The 19,416-nt window shown below is 39.8% G+C and overlaps 2 protein-coding genes across 10 annotated transcripts in view; one reads left to right on the top strand and one right to left on the bottom strand.

Moving 5' to 3' along the window:
- The window catches only part of Jade1 (jade family PHD finger 1), a 66,201-nt gene extending 60,598 nt beyond the window's left edge, over positions 1–5,603 (top strand). For all 6 annotated transcript variants that reach the window (XM_059265157.1, XM_059265158.1, XM_059265159.1 and 3 more), the window contains one exon: positions 1,863–5,603. In XM_059265157.1, coding sequence (XP_059121140.1) covers positions 1,863–2,746 — 884 coding nt within the window. In that variant the 3' untranslated portion in view covers positions 2,747–5,603. The remainder of the gene's footprint in view (positions 1–1,862) is intronic.
- Positions 5,604–16,776: 11,173 nt separating this feature from the next.
- The window catches only part of Sclt1 (sodium channel and clathrin linker 1), a 115,991-nt gene continuing 113,351 nt past the window's right edge, over positions 16,777–19,416 (bottom strand). For all 4 annotated transcript variants that reach the window (XM_059265147.1, XM_059265150.1, XM_059265151.1 and 1 more), the window contains one exon: positions 16,777–17,178. In XM_059265147.1, the coding sequence (XP_059121130.1) occupies positions 17,116–17,178 (63 nt within the window). In that variant the 3' untranslated portion in view covers positions 16,777–17,115. The remainder of the gene's footprint in view (positions 17,179–19,416) is intronic.

The following is a 19,416-nucleotide window of genomic DNA, read 5'->3' as shown; positions in this document are numbered from 1 at the left end:
AATTCCTGCTGGTGAGCATGGTGGGTCATGCCTGTTATCTAAGCATTCTGGGGGCTGTGGTAGGAGAAGTGCCAAAATTTCTAAGTCATTCTGGACTACATTGTGAGTTCTAGGTCAGCCCAGGCTACAGAATGAGACGGTGTTTGTAGAAAACAACAAACAGAAGTACAGAAAAGAGAAACCAATCTTTCCTTCATTTTGAGTTGAGTGAAAAGTATGGTCAGTTGGAATGACTTACTTTTTTTGTGGGAGGCTATAGCAAATGCAGCTAAAGCCCTCTAGGGTGGCTTTTCTTTCACATTTCTAGACTCCAGTGCTTAAGACAGTTTCAAGGGAGATGACCATGACTTTACGTGTGTTCTTTAGAATTCATGGCTCAAACTGTTGTGATTCTGGGAACAAGTAGGGTCGTTCTGCAGAAGGAGAGCATCTTTGGTGGAAATGGTGCTTATGGGAGGCCTATCATTAGATACTTTTGAGAGAGATGGGCTCCAAGTCCAGTAGATAGAAATTAAAATTCAGACAACATTACTCTCTTCACCTTTCTGTTTCCTGTTGGGTATTTCAGTTAAAAAAACAAACAAACAAAACCTATCTCACGTGTGGCTATCCATTGTTTTTTGAGAAAGCAGGCATTTCCAAGCTAACAGCGTGTAAAAAGGACCTCAGCTGTGTTGCTCGTGCCTACATCTGATGGACAGTAAGGTCTTGTGAGGGCTCCTGTGACACACTGGAGCCAACTCTTATTCTCCTGGTAGTTCATGTCTTAACAGGAGACACAAAATGTGAGATTTGCTTTTTTGTAGCTGGTCTTGACACTCTTGCAAAAACATGGTCCTTATGAATTCACCAGCAGTTTTCAGACCAGAGTTAATGAGTATGAGGGTATGAGATAAATTTGGTAGGTCATGACTAACATACAAAATAAGTATGAAGTAGATTACCAAGTGTCAGGCTGGAGAGATGGCTCAGTGGTTAAGAGTACTTGGCTGCTCTAGCATTCCAGAGGATCTGGGTTTCATTCCCAATACCCACATGACAATCCCCAACTGTCTATTATAATAAACTCCAGTTCTAGAGGATCTGACACCCCTTCTGGCTTTCACAGGCACTGTACCCACGTAGTACACAGACATACATTCAGGCAAAACACCCATACACATAAAATAAAAATAAACAAAAATAATTAAAAAAATAGGAAGTGTCAGTTTCTATCAAGAGATGAGAATTGATATTATTTTATAAGATTTTACTAGGTTAAGCTATGAAACTTAAGTTTTGTGATTTGCATAAAAGCCTAACTAATCTTTAACTTGGATAGCAAGTTGAACCCAAATAGATTTTGCATATACTGTATTTTTTTTTTCATATTACATGTCCAGAATTATGTGAACACCTACCTTTTAATTCAGTTTATACATTTACATGTATTTGTCCTCAATGGCCCTTTGGAGAAAGAACCTTGAAAGCTCTAGTTAGTCTCAGAGAGGGAAGTGATGGATGGTGACTGGTAGATGGTATAATTGCTGCTGTGTAGAAGTGGCAGCCATTGGAAGGATTCTGAATGGATTCCCCTTTGAAAATCACATCTTTGAATTTTGTTTGTCCTTGAACAGATAGTTCAGGAAAATTTGTGTTTTAGTGGTTTTGGAAAAAAAATGTAGTATACTGACCTCTTAGATTGAAAGCAGATTCTTGAATCAGGTCATGGCTTTAAAAACTTTTTTTTTTTTTTTTTTTTTTTTTACAAAAATGGCTGGTGACTCTTGGGTGGGAAGTTTGTGTAATGATGCTTCAGGTCTAGAACTTCATTCTTTTGGCTTTGCTTATGTAATTTTTCCCTTGTGGTTTTCTGTTTGTAGGTGTGCCTTCTTCCTGTTCCTCCTCACTGGAGAAGATGCTTTTGTTCAAAAGTCCTTCTGTGGGCCCCAATGCTCCCAAGATAGAGGACTTGAAGTGGCATTCTGCATTCTTCAGGAAACAAATGGGTAGTACTTCCTTGGTTCGTTCGCTGAAAAAGTCCCATAAGCGAGATCCTTTGAAGAATAGTTCTGGGAGTGAGGGCAAGACCCTGTTAAAGCAGCCAGATCCGTGTGGTAGAAAGGAGGGGCTGGGGGTCCCAGAAAGCTATCTGAGCTTTGAAAAGACTTTTGCAGAAGCACGTCTCATATCATCAGCACAACAGAAAAATGGTGTGGTGACACCAGACCATGGGAAAAGAAGAGACAATCGTTTTCATTGTGATCTCATTAAAGGAGACTTAAAGGACAAATCTTTTAAACAGAGTCACAAGCCTCTCAGGTCCACAGACACATCCCAGAGGCATCTGGACAACACAAGAGCTGCCACCTCCCCTGGAATAGGGCAGTCAGCACCTGGCATGAGGAAGGAGATTGTGCCCAAGTGCAATGGCTCCCTAGTCAAAGTGCCTACAACACCTGCCAGCCCAGTGAAAAGCTGGGGAGGATTCCGGATTCCAAAGAAGGGGGAACGGCAGCAGCAAGGAGAAGCCCATGGGGGGGCCTGCCACCAGCACTCAGACTGTCCCCACCTGGGTTTAGGCCGAGTTCCAGGCAAAGAAAGGGCAAAGAACAGGTTAAGAACCGACAGTGAGAACGATGGGTATGTCCCTGATGTGGAAATGAGTGACTCAGAGAGTGAGGCATCGGAGAAGAAGTGTATCCATGCCAGCAGCACCATCAGCAGGAGGACAGACATCATCAGGAGAAGCATCTTGGCCTCTTGATGAAACAGACGGTGTGGAAGCATGTGGCTTGTTGCTGCTGGCCATGCTGAGGAGAGAGCTCTGACATGGGGCAAGCAAAAACCCATTATTTCTGAGCCACACAAACGTATTTCCTTGCAATTCAGATTGAATTTTTTTCCAGAGTCATTTATAAATCATTTGTTGTGAGAAGTTTGTGTTATTTGCAACTTGTTGAGGAAACAGTAGGTTGTAACCACAAGACACTAAGATTAGAACCTGAACTAAACACTAAAAATGAGGTAACTCTAGAGAGGGCCAGGCTTGAAAGGCACCGTGCATTACTGCCCTCTACGTTTTTTCCAAAGCACAAACTCTTGGATACTCTGAGTACAGAATCAGATAGAATTCTGTGTTATGAATAAATCCTATTTATAGAAGCCTTCACATACTATTTATAGCCCACAAAGCTTATTTTCTAGGAATGGTAAATGCTGACAGCATTTTGGCTCCCAGGCTGTTGGTGTGAGTAGCTGGGACTCGGGAGCTTCAGCAACACTGGGATCTTGCACACGTGGCGTCCAGGGGAAGAGTTTACACAACAGGTGTTGGTGGAAGGCTGGAGGGACAGAGCAGAGCTGCTCAAGTGAAACTCTGGGCCTGTGTAGCAGGTCCTGCGGCCCTGAGTGGGCTGTGGACATACGGTGGGTGGAGAGGATGGACCTGGTGGAGAAAGTTCTGTGAGAAAGAGCAGCTGAGGCCCAAGTGTTACTAGTCCTCTCGACCTTCCTCTTTCCTAACTGCTGGTCCTCGGACCCAATTGGGATTTCTCTGGCTACTGCCAGTACTTGACCACCTGGCTTCCAATAACACAATGACTATTCAAGTTCAAGTGATGAACTTCAGACTCTGGTGACTCACTCCCCAGAGTCGACCACTAGTGTGTATTTGGGGAATCCAGGCTTCCACCATGAACGGATTCCTTAAGCAAAAAAGAAAAAAAAAGAAAAAAAAGAAAAAAAAAAGAAAAAAAAAGGTAAAACAGGTTATATTTTAAAACAATAGAAAGGCAATATGTTGCGTCAAGCTCTTCTATTGACCAAGGCTATACAGGAAAGAAGTCAGTGTACCCTTGAATAGATTTTTTGGAGTTGGAGTTCTAAACTCTGATTTGTAACTTGGACTTTCGAATTGCAAATGGCAATAAATAGTCAATTATCAGCAATAATTTACCATTAAATTTGAGTACAATGTTCTGTTTTTGCACTCATGTAGTGCGTATGTATTCAGACAAGTGGATAGTGTTCAAGTCCTGTTATTTTCTTTGGCATTCAGTGTAGTTGTGAATCAAATTTAAGAGAAGGAAATAGCAATGAGATTTAGATTTAAGGGTATTTCGAATAAGCCCAGTTTCCCCTAAATTACCCTTAGTTTGTTAATATCAGTGTTTGGATTCTCATTCATTTATACATCTGTTTCCATGTGGCAGGGACATTCTGATATTTAATGAGTAATGCTTTGAGTTTGTAGAAGCTTTCAAGTCTTCCAGATGATCGTCAACAACAGAAAAGGCTTATTGAATTCCATCTTGCTATGCAAGTTTTATCAGATGATCAAATGACAGATCTGATGCATCCCATTGTATGTACAACATTTTCAAACCAAGTCTTAACTTCTCAAGTACATTGTAGTAGCTAATTCAGGGGCGGGGAAAGGATGACCCAGGTTTTAGATTGACTATTTTTGAGCTGTGGAGCTCCTTGAGACTGCTGCCCAGATCAGCTTGTTGCTACCAGTATTTGAAGGTTCTTAGGAGTCCAAGTTGTACTTTCGCTTGGAGCTTAATTTAAAAATGAGATGTTTTGCATATGAACAAAACCCTTTTGCTGGATACAGGAAAAGGTTGGACTCTATCTAGTTATCTTTTGATTGCAGCAACAGCACTGGGTGAAACTAGAATTTATAGAGGAATAATTTGTGAAGCCATAGAAAGAAAACCTAAATTAATCTAGTGAGTATATAGCCTCTCACCAGTTTAAGAGGCACCAGATCCATTTGCACTATTAGGAATGCTAGTTTTGTGCAAAAATAATGCCTTACCTGTTTTCCCCCCACATTTAGGTTGAAAAGCTTTCAAATGTTCCAAGTTATGCTGAACCAAAAAACAAAACAAAATAAAAAAATAAAAAAAATTTCCCCCACAAAAACAAAACAAAAAATAAAAGCCCACACTTTTTATTACTGCTTTGAAATGCAAATGGTATAGAGCACGGTTTCTGACAGTGTAACGATAGCTTTGTAAGTTAGTTTCATGTCATGCTGGGAACTCTGTATGAGGCGGCCATACGCAGCGACAGCCCACCTACCCACTTGCATTCTATTAGTATGGAGCTTTTTGTTTGTTTGTTCTTTTGAATCTTCCTTGTGCATCCTGACCAAGAAATATCTTTGATTATGATCAATGTATTATGTCAAAATGTAGGCTAGTTAAACTTTTGTAAAGTTGCCTGGAATGTTATTTGTTAGGTTATAAACACAAAATTTAAATGAAGGGTTTTATGTGTTGTGTACAAATCTGAATTATTTTAAAATGGACAAACTTGTCATTACATTTGTAACCTTGTACAGAGGATTTTTCACTATGTGCCTAGCTTGGTGTCCATTCAGCTAAAATTGAAAAAAAAAAGGTGCATGAAGAGTTAAAATCAGAAGTTAAACAAAGTATATGTAGAGATGACTATTTTATATTACATGGCCCAATCCTGTATTTATTTCTACCCCCTTTTTGAAAGTATTTATAAAACTAGTTGAAGACAGCTGTATTTTTTTGTTGAACTATTTAGTAGAATTTGTGCCTTTTTGTCTGTATGTGAATAAATGCTGTACATTTTGCAATACATTTTTAAGTGTCTGTTCTGTTAATCTGCTTTTGGTTAAGGGCCCTTACAGTGGGTTTGTCGTCTCTGTTAAATGTACAGTGAGAACTGTAGGGGACACACCTACCCGGAGGACACGGAATCACTGGGCTGGTTTCTAGACACTGCTACTGATAGTTGCCCTGTGTGTTGTCCGTTCCCCTCCACCCCTCCATGCGCCACCTTGAGCTCTTTCCAGGATAGAATTTGGATCTGAAACAATTTTTGAAGCAACATAGACTAGGGTTTAAAGGCCGAGCTGTGGTTTACTATCACATAACCATAGTCAAGTCTTTAAGTCTCAGTTTTCTCAGAGGTGTTATGCCTCCTACCTCAACCTCCCAGGCAAGGTGGTATATGCCTGTAATCCTGTAACTTGGGAGGTTGAAGAAGAATCACTAGGTATTGTTTCAAAGATCTTCAAAAACACCCCCCCAAAAGACATATTTGCGTGTACCTCCGAGAGAGAACACTTGTCCAGTGTGTGCAAGACCATGTTTCTATCTCTACTGCTGCAAAGACAAACATTTTGGTGTCTTACTGGAGTTGCAATATTTAGAGCATTTCAGAGATCTTTTGCAAAATACGTACTAGGCATCGAACCGTGGTAAGTCATAGTTTTTCACCATTAGGATGCTTCAGGAATCTCTATGACTTGGTAAGCCTATCCAGGCTAATGCTATCCCTGAAAGCTGTATTTGTGAAGTATGCAGTGCTTAACAGTTTTTCAGAGTAGTTTCATTAAATCCCTTTGAGCACAGAATACTGGAACAGTAGGTCAAGTAAGAGGAACTGACCTACATGCCCCAAAACAGGATGTCTACGATCACAGCATTGGGACTTGGCAAAACTGGGCCTCCCTCGAAGTTTTAGTTTTGAATATTTGCTCTGGGAACAGTCTTACACAATCTGTCCAGTCAAATGCACCCTGATGTTGGGAGCAGCCAGCCTGATGTAGTGTACACATCCCCGTAAGCAGTGATAGCATATCATTACTGCTCTACTCGAATTTATAATTTTGAACAGTCTTCTAACATGAAGTGACAATACTTGGCTAAACCTTTGTTTATTTCTCCTTGTCCTCCTTAGTGACTATTTACTTCCATGTTATTTGCTCTCCTAAGACTCCAGAGAGAAATAACTGTGATTCTTCCTATAAGGTCTTCAAGTTGAATAATCACAATAGCTCCCTAGGGAAATTAAGTCCCCAGGAGCCAAAGGAAGGGCCCGGTGTTGGCAATTCTGTAATCTGTGACGGGAAATGTGGCACCAGGGATTTGAGTTCATGTTTCCACCCAAATCAAGGAGAAAATGGTTCTGCCTTTGAAACATTAGCCATCTGCATCAAACCGCCGTTAACTGCAACACTGAAATCCTTCCTCCAGTTTCTCTTTAATGCTCAGTACCGCCTTAGACATTCAGCCTCGTCTATGCCAGTTTGGAGAGCTCAGTCTGAGAAAGATTAAAAGCCAATCTAATCTGTCCTGTCCATTCCTTGGTTTCTGCTGTTCTCCATGCAGCTGAATTCTTTTTCTGAATGTACTACTTTCTCAAGGGGGAGTAATTCTCTGATTATATAGATGCTTCAAGTTTGGGTATTCAGTTTTTCTCTCTTGTTTTAGGCAGCGACACCCTGGGAATCCATTGTGAATGCTTTCTTCAATGGCCCATTGTTTGTCAAGGTTTCTACCACCCCAACAATTTCCGTTTCTTGGGGTTCCATCACCTCTTCAGGGTTCTTCATTTCTTGCTAGATTGTTGCAGCAGCCTAGTCTTGTTTCCTTGACTCATGCTGTGCTGAAATGAACTGCTTCCCCTAATTAGCTGTAACCTTGCCAATGCTATCTCCACAGTAACAACTTCCAAATGGCAGATTCTGTCATTCTGTACAGCTTTCAGAGGAGCCTCCAAACTTGGTAATTAGACTGGGCTCATCAAGTGGCAAGCACTGGTCTGTATTACATACACTGATTTGTTGAGTCGTTGGGCAGGCACTGTTCTCTTTTTGCCAATGAGGAAACTGAGGCTCACCATCTGTGGGGAGGTCTGGAAACCATTTCCAGCTAGTCTGAGACAAAGTCTCCAGTCTCTGCTGCTCTCAATATGAAAGAAGTTCACATAAAACAATTCACATGCTCTTGAGGACATACAGGCCTATATATGTGAATTTTACTTCATCAAATCATATATAGTAAAATCAACAGTTTTGGCTTTGTATATTACATTATGAGACTATGAGCATGAAATGACAGAAGTCCAGTCTGTTAAGGACTATGTTCTGCCTTTTGCCAGGAAGAATGGAATTACTTTAGCTATACACCTTCATGTAACACACATACTTATGGCACAACAAATACACATGAATAGAGCAGTATTAGCATTCCTAATACTGCTATTAGGAATGCAAAGGATAATTCTCTATAGTCCAACAATGTTTAGAAGATAAAATTTAAAATTAGTTTCTGGTATGAGGATTGTTCTGACACTTTAAATTGAAATAATGCAATAATCTCCAAATTAATTTTTTTTTGTGATATTAGGCATAACAAGCCTAGCCATTTCTATAAATGGATGAGCGGTACTGGTGGGTGTGGTGGTGCATGTCTGTAATCCCAGTACTAAGGAACTGAAGCTGAAAGACTGAGTTTGAGGCAGCCTCAAATAAACAAACAAAACAAGTAATGCCAAGTCAAGCAGCAAAGCAAAGCAAAATGAATGGCACGTCGTTCTACTGCACTGCCAGTCTGTTCTGCCAGTCTCCATGGCTAGGCTTGTATATGATCGAGCTTTCTTAGTATATCTACCAACTGTGGGTCAGCTGGCTATTTTACCTACTTATCTGGCTGCTGGTTCTAATTTCAGAATTATTTTCAATGTAAAACAATGTTTATCGGGCTGGAGAGATGGCTCAGAGGTTAAGAGCACTGACTGCTCTTCCAGAGGTCCTGAGTTCAATTCCCAGCAACCACATGGTGGCTCACAACCATCTGTAATGATATCTGGTGCCCTCTTCTGGCCTGCAGTCATACATGCTGAATACATAATAAATAAATAAATCTTTAAAAAAAAAAAAAAAAAAAAAAAAACAATGTTTATCATGAAGCACATCTTTTCCTCTGTTGTTTCCCCATACAGCATCCTCAAAGGCAGACTTTCTTCTTTTCCTCCCTAGCGATGACTCTGCTCCAGCTCTAGCGTTTGAATTGTTCTTTTTATTTAGAAAAGTAGTGTTTTCCACTACTTGACTGCTATTTAGGATATGGACACTTTGGTTTTCTGGGATTAGAAATATTACCAAGTAAGTTCCACTAGATATAAAGACACTCAGGGAAGTTTTCAAGGTACTAATGAAGGGCTCTTGGATTAGGGTTTGAGTCAGAAAGGGCAGGCTATGATACCAAGACTCTTGAAGATGGCAGGTGAATGACATGCACATGCAGATATTTGGGAGCTCCAGGAGAGCAGGAATCCTGTGAGGTAGGTGACAACAGAGAAACCTTGCTTTCAGTAGCAGTGAAAGGAGGGAAACCTGGAAAAACCCCAGAGTTCAGTGTGTACTCAGGAGGGCTCCAATCTGACTGAGGAATGCTTTTCTCCCAGTGAGTGACACAGAGGACAGGGACTTCTGCATATGACAGGGCTTTCAGGAAACCCACACTGCACCTTCAATAACAGAAATGGGAGGGGAGGGAGAAGTTTGCTTTCTCCACACTTGAGCAGTGGCAAGAGGTCATTAAAAAAAAAGAGCCCTGCTGAGTGGGCTAGGCAGATACTGAAGCAAGGCCCCTTTGGGAACCCAGACAAGTGTCAGTGGGCCTCTCAGCATGGCCTGTAGAATATAGTTGGCATGGAGAAGGTATGGCACCTGTACCTAGGTGAGAGATGACATACAGACCTTGGACCTGCACCCAATACTCTTTCCTTCACTTTTGCCCTTCCCTTAGTTAATATCTAATTTAAATTTAATGGATGTGTTTATTGTGGAATATTAATTTAAGATATGTTACATTTGTTTATGCTGTAGAACATTTGTTGAATGATGCAAAGATGTGTTGCATTCTTTTATGTTGCATGTGTTTAACTCTGTGAAGCTGTGTTCCTTTGTCTAAAACACCTGATTAGTCTAATAAAGAGCTGAATGGCCAATAGTAAGGCAGGAGAGAGAAAAAGGCAGGGCTGTCGGGCAGAGAGAATATATAGAAGCAGTATGAGAAGAGGAGGAGCAAGAAAAAGGAGGAGAGGAGGATGCCAGAGGCCAGCCACCAGCAGCCATGAAGTAAGAAGGGAAGAAAGACATAGAATAAAGAAAGGTTAAAAAGCCCAGAGACAAAACAAAGAAGAGAAATGGGTTAATTTACATAAGAAAACTGGCTAGAATTAAGCCAAGCTAAGGCTAGGCATTTATAAGTAAGAGTAAGTCTCTGTGTATTTATTTGGGAGTTGGGGGGCAGGCCCCCAAAGAGTAAACAAACAAAACGACACATGCTGGCTAGTTTTTATGTCAACTTGACACAAGTTTACACTCATCTGAGAGTAGGGAACCTTAATTGAGAAAATGCCTCTGTAAGATAGGGCAATAGGCAGGCAAGCCTGTAGGGCACTTTCTTAGTGATTGATGTGGGAGAGTCTAACCCACTGTGGGTGGTGCTACTCTAGGCTGGTGGTCCTGGGTGCTATAAGAAAGTAGGCTGAGCCATGAGGAGCAAGCCACTAAGCAACACCCCTCCACAGCCTCTGCATCAGCTCCTGCCTCCAGAATCCTGTCCTGACTGCTTTTGATGATGTTACATGGAAATGTGAGTGAAATGAACTATTTCCTCCCCTAGCTGCTTTTGGTCATGGTGTTTCATCACAGCAGTAGTCATCTTAATGACGGCAGTGGACCAGTTTTGACCTGTCTTATTCTCATTTGCCCTTTGTTGTTGGTAAGTTTGTCCAAAATACAGCTCCAGACACAGGAGGTGGGAGCTGGAGGTCTTCCTGCCTCAGCCGCAGAGACTGTTTTAAATACTCCCACTGCGTCTCTTTGTTCTCTTCCTTTCCCTCTAGCTGGAGCTGTCTTAGCGTCCTCCTTCACTGAGTATTTTCTCTCTTCTCTCTAGAGCTCCAGTACTCCAGTCATGCCCTGCTCACTCCCTTGCCATTCCTACCTAGAGGAAACAGGTATTTTAGTACACACTCTACTATCTTTGTTCCTCTATGCCCACTCCAGTTACTGGAGTTCAAACAGTGATGTTTTTTATTGGCTATGCTGTATTTTCATCTCTTGGTGTGTCAGTTCTGCAATTTGTATGCTGCTCTTGGAGAAGAGCTGGTAATCAAGCCTAGTACCCTGAGCATAGATGAGGGTTTAGTTACTGAATTATACCCCAGTCAGCAGAACAACAACTGAGTCTAATTGGAACATCACAGATACACCAAATCAAAGAATATGGGTGACTTGAAACAACAAACAAACACCCAACCAACGAGAGCCCAAATGCCAAGGCAGAAACATAAGAACAAACATAAAAAACCAGGGCAATATGATTCTTCTGAAAATTACCAATTCCATAGTATGTATTCCAATGAGAATGAGTTAGATGAAATCTCAAACAGAGAATTCAAAAGAATCACCTTCAAAAATGTTCAATAAAACCAAAGATGACACAAAATAAACTTCTGAATAAATTAAAAGAGAACAAAAGCAGTTGAATGAAATAAGTCAATACAGGATACAAAAGAGGAATTTAGTATAGAGATACAAATATCGAAGAAAAATCTGAATCAAATAAGTTTCAGAAATAAAAACCTCAATGTAAATAAAAAAAAACTCAGAGGGAAGTTTCATCAATAGAGTGGTCAAGTGGAAGACAGACACTATGAGGGCTTTAAAAGAAGGTATTAATACATTCAGAGAATGAAAGATGAAGTAGTCAAAAATATGAGGACAGTGGATATCGTTAAAAGACCAAATCTATACAAATCATGGGCATAGGTGAGTGTGGGAGTTTAAAGAAGAAATGTCTCCCACAGGCTCATGTATTTAACACTTGCTGCCCAGCTGATGGCACTGTTTGGGGAGGTTTTGGAACCTTAGGAGGTACAGTCTTATTGGAGGAAGACTGTCACTGGGGACAGGCTTTGGGGGTTCATAGCCTTGCTTCACTTTCTATTTACATTCCCTGGTTCTTGTGTGCAGATAAAGATGTGACCAGCCAGGTGCTGTACCATGCCAAGCAGTTCCCACCATTATGCACTCTAGCCCTCTGGAACTGTGAGCCAAAGTAATCTTTCTTCTTAAGTTGCCTTGGCCATGGTATTGTATCACAGCAACAGAAAAGTAAACTAATGATGAGCTGGTACCATGGAACTGGAGTTTTCGCTCTAAAGAACCAGACTGGTGTTTTTTGGAGGAATGCGATGGACTTTGGACTAGAGACCTATATTTTGATGAACACGGGCCTGTGACCTAAAAAGAGTGCTGTGTTACCTAGTCTCAGAGAGCACCCAGATGTGAGTCCTATCCCAGGCACCAAGAACATTTATAAAGCCTACCGCTGAATCAGTGCCAGCACAGACACTACAAACTGAAAGGTGCTGTGCTGCAGAGTGTAAGGGAGTCTGGTTCTAAACCAGCTGTGGCATTTGCCTGTGATATGACTCTGGCAAATATTTAATCTTTGCCATACTTTCCATTATTGGGAAGGAAATCATCTCTACCAAGCAGCAGTGTTGGATTATATGTGATAATAAATGCAAATGCCTACTACTCCATAGATTATCAATAAATATATACCAGTAATATGTATCAGCACATGTATCACAGATCCGGGACAATTCTCCAATGAATTATTTGAGGTAAAACTTCTCTAATATTTTTTACCCTCTGTATTAGTTTACATAAGAGGAGATGCTAGTCTCTTCCTATTTTCACAGATCTAAGTGCTAACACTCTTCCTTACACATCATACTATATTCTTCTGGCACTTTTTCCTTTCAAGAAAGGACTTGGTTATCATCAAGTGAAAATATTGAATGAAAATTTCCTTAATGTCTTATCAAAACAATTAAATGGTTTCAATAAACACTAAAGGAATGAATCATGATTACTGGGATGCTACAGGGAGTTACTAAGAAGATTAGTAATTTTGTTGATTAGGATTATTAGATTAGATGTTGGAAACATGACGAGTGTGGCATAAATGGACATTTGCAAGGCAAAGGATGGTTCTTTCTTGGTGTTCTAAGGATAAGGTACAAGCAGCAACAAAGACTGGATTGGAAAAACATATTGAGCAACCATACCTGATGGGCTCTGCTTTGTTATCAAGTAAGGTAACAGTGACTGAAGAGACTACGGGGGTCAGTGTGCATACTGGAGTGCCTGTAGGAATGTGGAGTATGTGGGGGATTTTTGCTTTTAGCAGTACTGGAGACTGAAACCAGGTTCTCAAGCACACAGGCAAGTGCTCTTCTACTGAGCTATACCCACAGCCCACTGAAAAGTTTTATGATAAATTTTTGGGCTAAAAGGTGATAGTACTGTAAAAAAATTACTTTCAAGATGTCTTTCTTTTCCTATGTATGTACATAGTTATTTTTCTTCTTCATATATGATAGTTTTAATATTACCACAAATGCTATAAAAATGATAGTATTAATACTACCACAAATGCTATACAAATGCTAGCATTAATATTGCCACAAATAATAGTATTAATATTACCACAAATGCTTATGTAGTAATGATCAGTAAGAGAAATCAGTCAGTATCTTTTTGCCTGTAAAACCGTAAGCATACTCATATGGTTAGGGGAACTAAACACATTTTTATTTATGTTTAGTTTTATGTGTGGGTGCTTTGCCTGCATGCATGTGTATGCACTCACTGTATGGATGCAGTGCCCATGAAACCAGAAGAGGGATCAGAACCTCTGAAACTAGAGTTACAGATGGTTGGTAGCTGCCACATAGGTCCTAGGAACCAAACTTTGGTCCTCTGGAGGAGTAGCCAGTGCTGCCCTTAACTGTGGAACCATCTCCTTAACCCCCAAATAAATTTATTTTTGAGAAAAAAGTTTACTACAAATTTATTATATTACTTCCCCAAATACCATTTTCTTTGTTATTTTTATTTACATTTTTGTTTTGAGACAGGGCTCACTCTATAGCTTAGGCTGACTCAGAATTCATGATATAACCAGGTTGGTTTTGCATTCAGTCATCCTTCTGCTGGAATTACAGATGTGGGCCACAGTGCCTACCTAGATTTATTGCTTTGCACTTAACTTTTTATTTTTATTTTTTTTGAGGATTTTTCTACATGAGTACTGTGTTTATATTATTTAAATGTTATTTTAAAGAAGGATTTACTTTAGTATTAATTATGTGTGTGTCCTTGTATTGTTGTGTGCACATGAAGTACCCACAGAGGCTAGAAAAAGGAGCTGGATCTCTTGGAGTTGGAGTTAAGGCTGTTGTGAGCTGCCCTCTGTGGGTTCTGGGAACTGAACTTGGGTCCTGAGAAGAGCAGAGCCATCTCTCCAACCTCAAAATTTGCAATTTTGGAAAAAATGCTCAAATGTGCTATGGCCAAAGAAGAGACTTATGTAGTATTGAAATAATTTTCATGATGATTGCTTGAGAGTTGCTCTAACAAGCCAGTGCAGCGAGGGAACCATAGCTGTTGAATAAATGAATGGCTGAATTGCTGCTAATTTTCTCCTGAGTGGGGGACTCTGAGTTCTTACCAGAGGAGAATTAGGAGCTACTGACTGCCCCAATTTGCATATTTGTACACAAAGGGAAGAAGCAGTAATCACATCTCCTTTCTTTCTCAGGCTGACATAATAAAAGATGCATGAATAAATAAAATGAACTAGCAATGTGGGCTTCAATTTTAGATTTAGGTAATTTCTTTTCCTTTCCTATTCATTTTCCCTGTCTCCTAAAACACAGTTCACAGAAATGATACTGTCTTTGTAAATGAAGTTAAGACTGACCAATACATGAAATGTTAAAATTCTACTGCATTTTCACATTAGAAATTATTACTGATTAGGTTACAGACAAATCTTTCCTGGCCTGAAACATTTAAGGGGACTTTTGCTTTATTGTTGCTCATGAAATTGAGTTTTGGCCCATGTTTTATTGCGTCAAAAGACAGATTTATTTATTTATTTATTTATTTATTTATTTATTTTATGTGTGTTATGTCACATATGTGCAAATGCCCAGTGGCAAGATGAGGTTGTTGGAACTCCTGGAGCTGGGCTTACAGGTGCTTGTGAGCACTTGTACATTCTGGAAGAGCAGGAAGCACCCTTGAGTGCTAAGCCCTTTTCCAGCCCCTGTGGCAAAACACAGTAAAGTGTAAATGTAAATATCAAATGCTAAAATAAAATGTAATCATTTAAGTGTACTTTTTAGTGGTACTACACATATAAATGTACAATTATTACTACACTTAGAATTCCATTTGTCTTATAAAACTACTATTTCATACCCCTTAAACAATAACTCGCCACTCCCTATTTCTCTCCAGCCTCTGGAAACACCATTTGAAACTAATAAATCATCATGTTATTAATTTAACATCAGGGTTCGGAGGGGTACCCTCTATGCTGTGTATGGCCTATGCACTCATTCTGGGTTTGTATTTGTGAATTTTTTTTTAGATATAATGAAATCTTCAAGTTGTCGTTTTGCATTTAATAGGTTGTCTGCGATAAATTACTGATCTCTTAAATTCCAACAATAAATGGTACATAGGTGGGGACTGCAGCTCACTGGTGCTATGACCACGTCCCTAGCATGGACATCAGACGGTAATTTTAATGAGACAGCAGACTATGGCTATGCCTCTACTATCTAACAGTGAGCACACAGTTGCTAAGTTAGTCATCTGAATAAAAATAACTGGGAAGTGATAGAAATCTTCAATAAAAATAATTGGGCATTCTGAAAAAAAAAAAAAGAAAAGAAATTATTAACGATTTTGGAGGCCTGAGTGACATACTCACTCTATAGCTTGTGCTCCTCTTGGAGAATACTCGGATATTCAGGGAGAGAGCTAACTTGTTGTTAGATCCTAAGAGTAGTTCTCAGTTCAGCTAACAAATAGGCCATTCTGCATGACCCTGTCTGTTCTTAAAACTTAAGTTTATGTACAGTTACTCCACACTCTCAACATTCCAGGAACTCAGTAGGGTGCTAAGGATATAGTGGTGAACGAAAATAGATGTTATCTTGTCAGGACCTTCCAAAAGTAAAAAAAAATAAAATAAAAAAAAATAATAAAAATAAATAAAATAAAGACCAGTTAATTACAATTACTGACAAGCACAATGAGAGAAAAAAAGCTCACAATTAATAACAGTGTAACAAGAGAGGGTTCACTTAGTCTCAAGCTGGAGAACTCTGATCTGAGGAAACGATATTTGAAATCTGAAGGTTTCATATAAATGCAAAAGCATATGCAGGCTTTGTTGATTGGAGGAAGAATGATGTACCAACAGAATTAAAGAAGGCCACTAAGTTTAGAGCACAAGAAAGAGGGAAAATGGTGAGGGAAGAGGCTGAAGCTGCTAGCCATATCATGGAAGACTCTGAGGCAAACTCCTCCATTCTCAGGACTTCAATTTGCAGCTCCTTGACAAAGATTCCTGTGATTATGTCAGTTTGTTAGCACCATTCCTAAACTTTGGGGGGTGAACACATATACAGGGGTATTTTCACATTGCTCCAACTCATTTGGAAAACTGTTAGAGCCTTCTAACTGGTTATTCAGATGTAAACCCGTCTGCTGTACCAGTGTGCAGGAAGCTCAAACCAGAAAGAGAGTAAGTATACAGATCTATGCAGCACTGCAGGACTACAACAACTCAAAGCTACGCAGACTTAGAATTTAAGATCTCCATGTGATTAGTAAACTTGGAAGAAAAAGAAAGGATAAAAACACCTCCTAAATGCTTAAATATTGTCAAGTTCTAGAAATACATAAAACTAGAGTTAAAAATGAGTCATTACAATTATGCATTCAAATACATGACAACATCATTTTATAAAATACATAATTTATTACATTTATGAGTTATAGTAAAATAGAGAATCTTAAGAACTATAAAAATGACTTAGAAATAACAAAAAGATAGTAAATCTCCAAATCTTAGAACCTGAAATATCAAATTCTAGAGTTTTTATTTAACTTCTTTTGAAAATACTATGTTCTCCCAAGATTAAAAAGGGAATTAAGAATAGACACATTGATGAAGGCAGTGCGTTCTTCTCAGCTGGCTTTATTCTCCACTGAACCTCAAATATAGGATTATATGTTTTTTTACTTACAGGAAGCTGTCACTGTTCTGTTTTCCAATAACTCTCACAACAGAATGGAAAATGCTTATGCAAAATGACACAAGCTTTCACCATTCTCCGCAGGCTTCTCCATGTCAATACACTTTGGTACAACAGCTTTTCCAACTCTACAGTTTTGTCAGTGAACTATGAATAGGTTTAAATATTTTCCAGATTCATCATGGAGGCTGCTTTTCTTCTCTGCACTGTAATCACACTGAGCTGCAAACAAAATAAACAATCAGTAAGTAGTTTCTCTGTGGAGAGTGCAAGACAAAGCATAGTGTGCTGTATCACAACCACCACTTATTAGCTGGTCTGAGGAGAAGGGCCTTGAAAGAGGTCTCTTTGGTGTGATCATTCTATTTTACTCTTGAAGTGTCTGAATCACATTAGAGAAAGGCATGCCAAATATGACAGTCCATAGCACAGAGTGACACTGTGAATCCCTATATTCCACAGATGGTGAAAAAAAGTTCCGATAAAAGTTAATCAGCAAAGTGTCTTAAAAGCAAATGTGGTCTAGGCAAATATAAAGCAGAGCTGGTAATCAGATCATTACAGATTTTAAGTAAGACAAGTCTAAGGGGAAAGTTTGAATATTAACTGAGGTTAATTATATGTACATATGATAATAAACTAACAATACAACACAATACATAGCATAAGGCAAGTGTCCTTCCCCAAACCATCCTTCACTCTAGTTATCTCTTCAGACACAACCTCTACCTTCAGTTTATTTATTTATTTTTGAAACGGGGTCTCACTATGTAGTCCAGACTAGTCTTTAACCTTGTGATCCTCCAGCATCAGCTTTCTGAGTCCCAAAACTATAGGTAAAAGCTACCATCTCCAGCTACTTGTAGCTTTGAAGTCTATTTCTTTATATATTTTCTTTCTTTTTTTTTTTTTTTTTTGGTTTTTTGAGACAGGGTTTCTCTGTGTAGCTTTGTGCCTTTCCTGGGACTCACTTGGTAGCCCAGGCTGGCCTTGAACTCACAGAGATCCGCCTGGCTCTGCCTCCCGAGTGCTGGGATTAAAGGCGTGCGCCACCACCGCCCGGCTCTTTATATATTTTCTAAATGAGCACACACACCCCTTGGTAGCTAGAAAGTCTGAATCTACTTCTCTTTCCTGCTCAGATGATCTGCCTCAGAAATAACGGCAAATAGACAGACTTCATTTTTCTTAATATCTGCAAACTTTCCCCTATCTGAACACAATTTTATTGGTCGTTTACTGTTGAGTATTTGTATGATTTTAAAATTAGAGGGAAAGTCAGGTGTGGTGGCACATGCCTTTAATCCCAACATTTGGGATTGACAGACAGGTTAGATGGAGCTTTATAAGTTCGAGGTCAGCCTGGTCAACATAGTGAGTTCCAAGGCAGCCAGGGCTGCACAGAGAGACCTTGTCTCAAAACTAAAACAAAACCCAACAACAAGAACAAGAACAACACATAGCTACTAGATGGCAGCATGCCATGCCATCAGTAGCTAAGAAGAATACTCTGATGGTAACAGTACATTTATACCCAATATTAGTTAACAGTATGTTTGACTTGATTTGCTTTGTTGTCATCATTCCTTCCATCCATCCATCATCTGTCCATCCGTCCCTCCATCACTCCCTCTCTCCCTCCACCCATGCACCCACCCATCCATCCATCCATCCATCCATCCATCCATCCATCTCTCCCTCCCTCCACCCATGCACCCATCATCTGTCCCTCCATCACTCCCTCTCTCCCTCCACCCATGCATCCATGCATCCATCCATCCCTCTACCCACGCACCCATCCATCCATTCCTCCCTCCCTCCACCCATCATCCATCCCTCCCTTTCTCCCTCCACCCATGCACCTATCCATCCATCCATTCATCTCTGCACCCATGCACCCATCCATCCATCCATCCCTCCTTCCAACCACATACCCATCAATCATTCCTCCATCACTCCCTCTCTCCCTCCACCCACATACCCATCCATCCATCCCTCCCCAATCCCTCCACCCATGTATCCATCCATCCATCCATCCATCCATCCATCCATCCATCCATCCATCCATCCTTCCCTCCCTCCCTCCACCCATGCATCCATCTCAGTTGTCTAAATGCTCACTGAACTGGTCTCTACTCACTCCTAAAAGGAGGAGTTATTGCTCCTAATTTAGAAGAAATGGCTCATTTTATTTATATGATGTGTGTACATTATGAGAAATTACTCTTTATTTGCTCTAGAATTTCACTGATATACTACATTTTCCAAATTATTTCCCAATGGCTAAGTTTTTATATTGTATATTCTTTTTATTTGGTTATATACAAATGTACATTAAATAAAGGTAACTTGTACTTGAAATATTGTTTCTATTTAAAACCTAAAATAAAAGTACAGTTTGAAACATCAGAAAGATACTTTCAAATATAGACAAAAGTACCTGACTTTGGACAGAACATT

This window comes from Peromyscus eremicus, chromosome 6, assembly GCF_949786415.1.
Source record: "Peromyscus eremicus chromosome 6, PerEre_H2_v1, whole genome shotgun sequence".
NCBI lineage: Eukaryota > Metazoa > Chordata > Mammalia > Rodentia > Cricetidae > Peromyscus > Peromyscus eremicus.
Note: the sequence above shows the minus strand (reverse complement) of the source record. Positions and strands in the feature narration are given on the sequence as shown.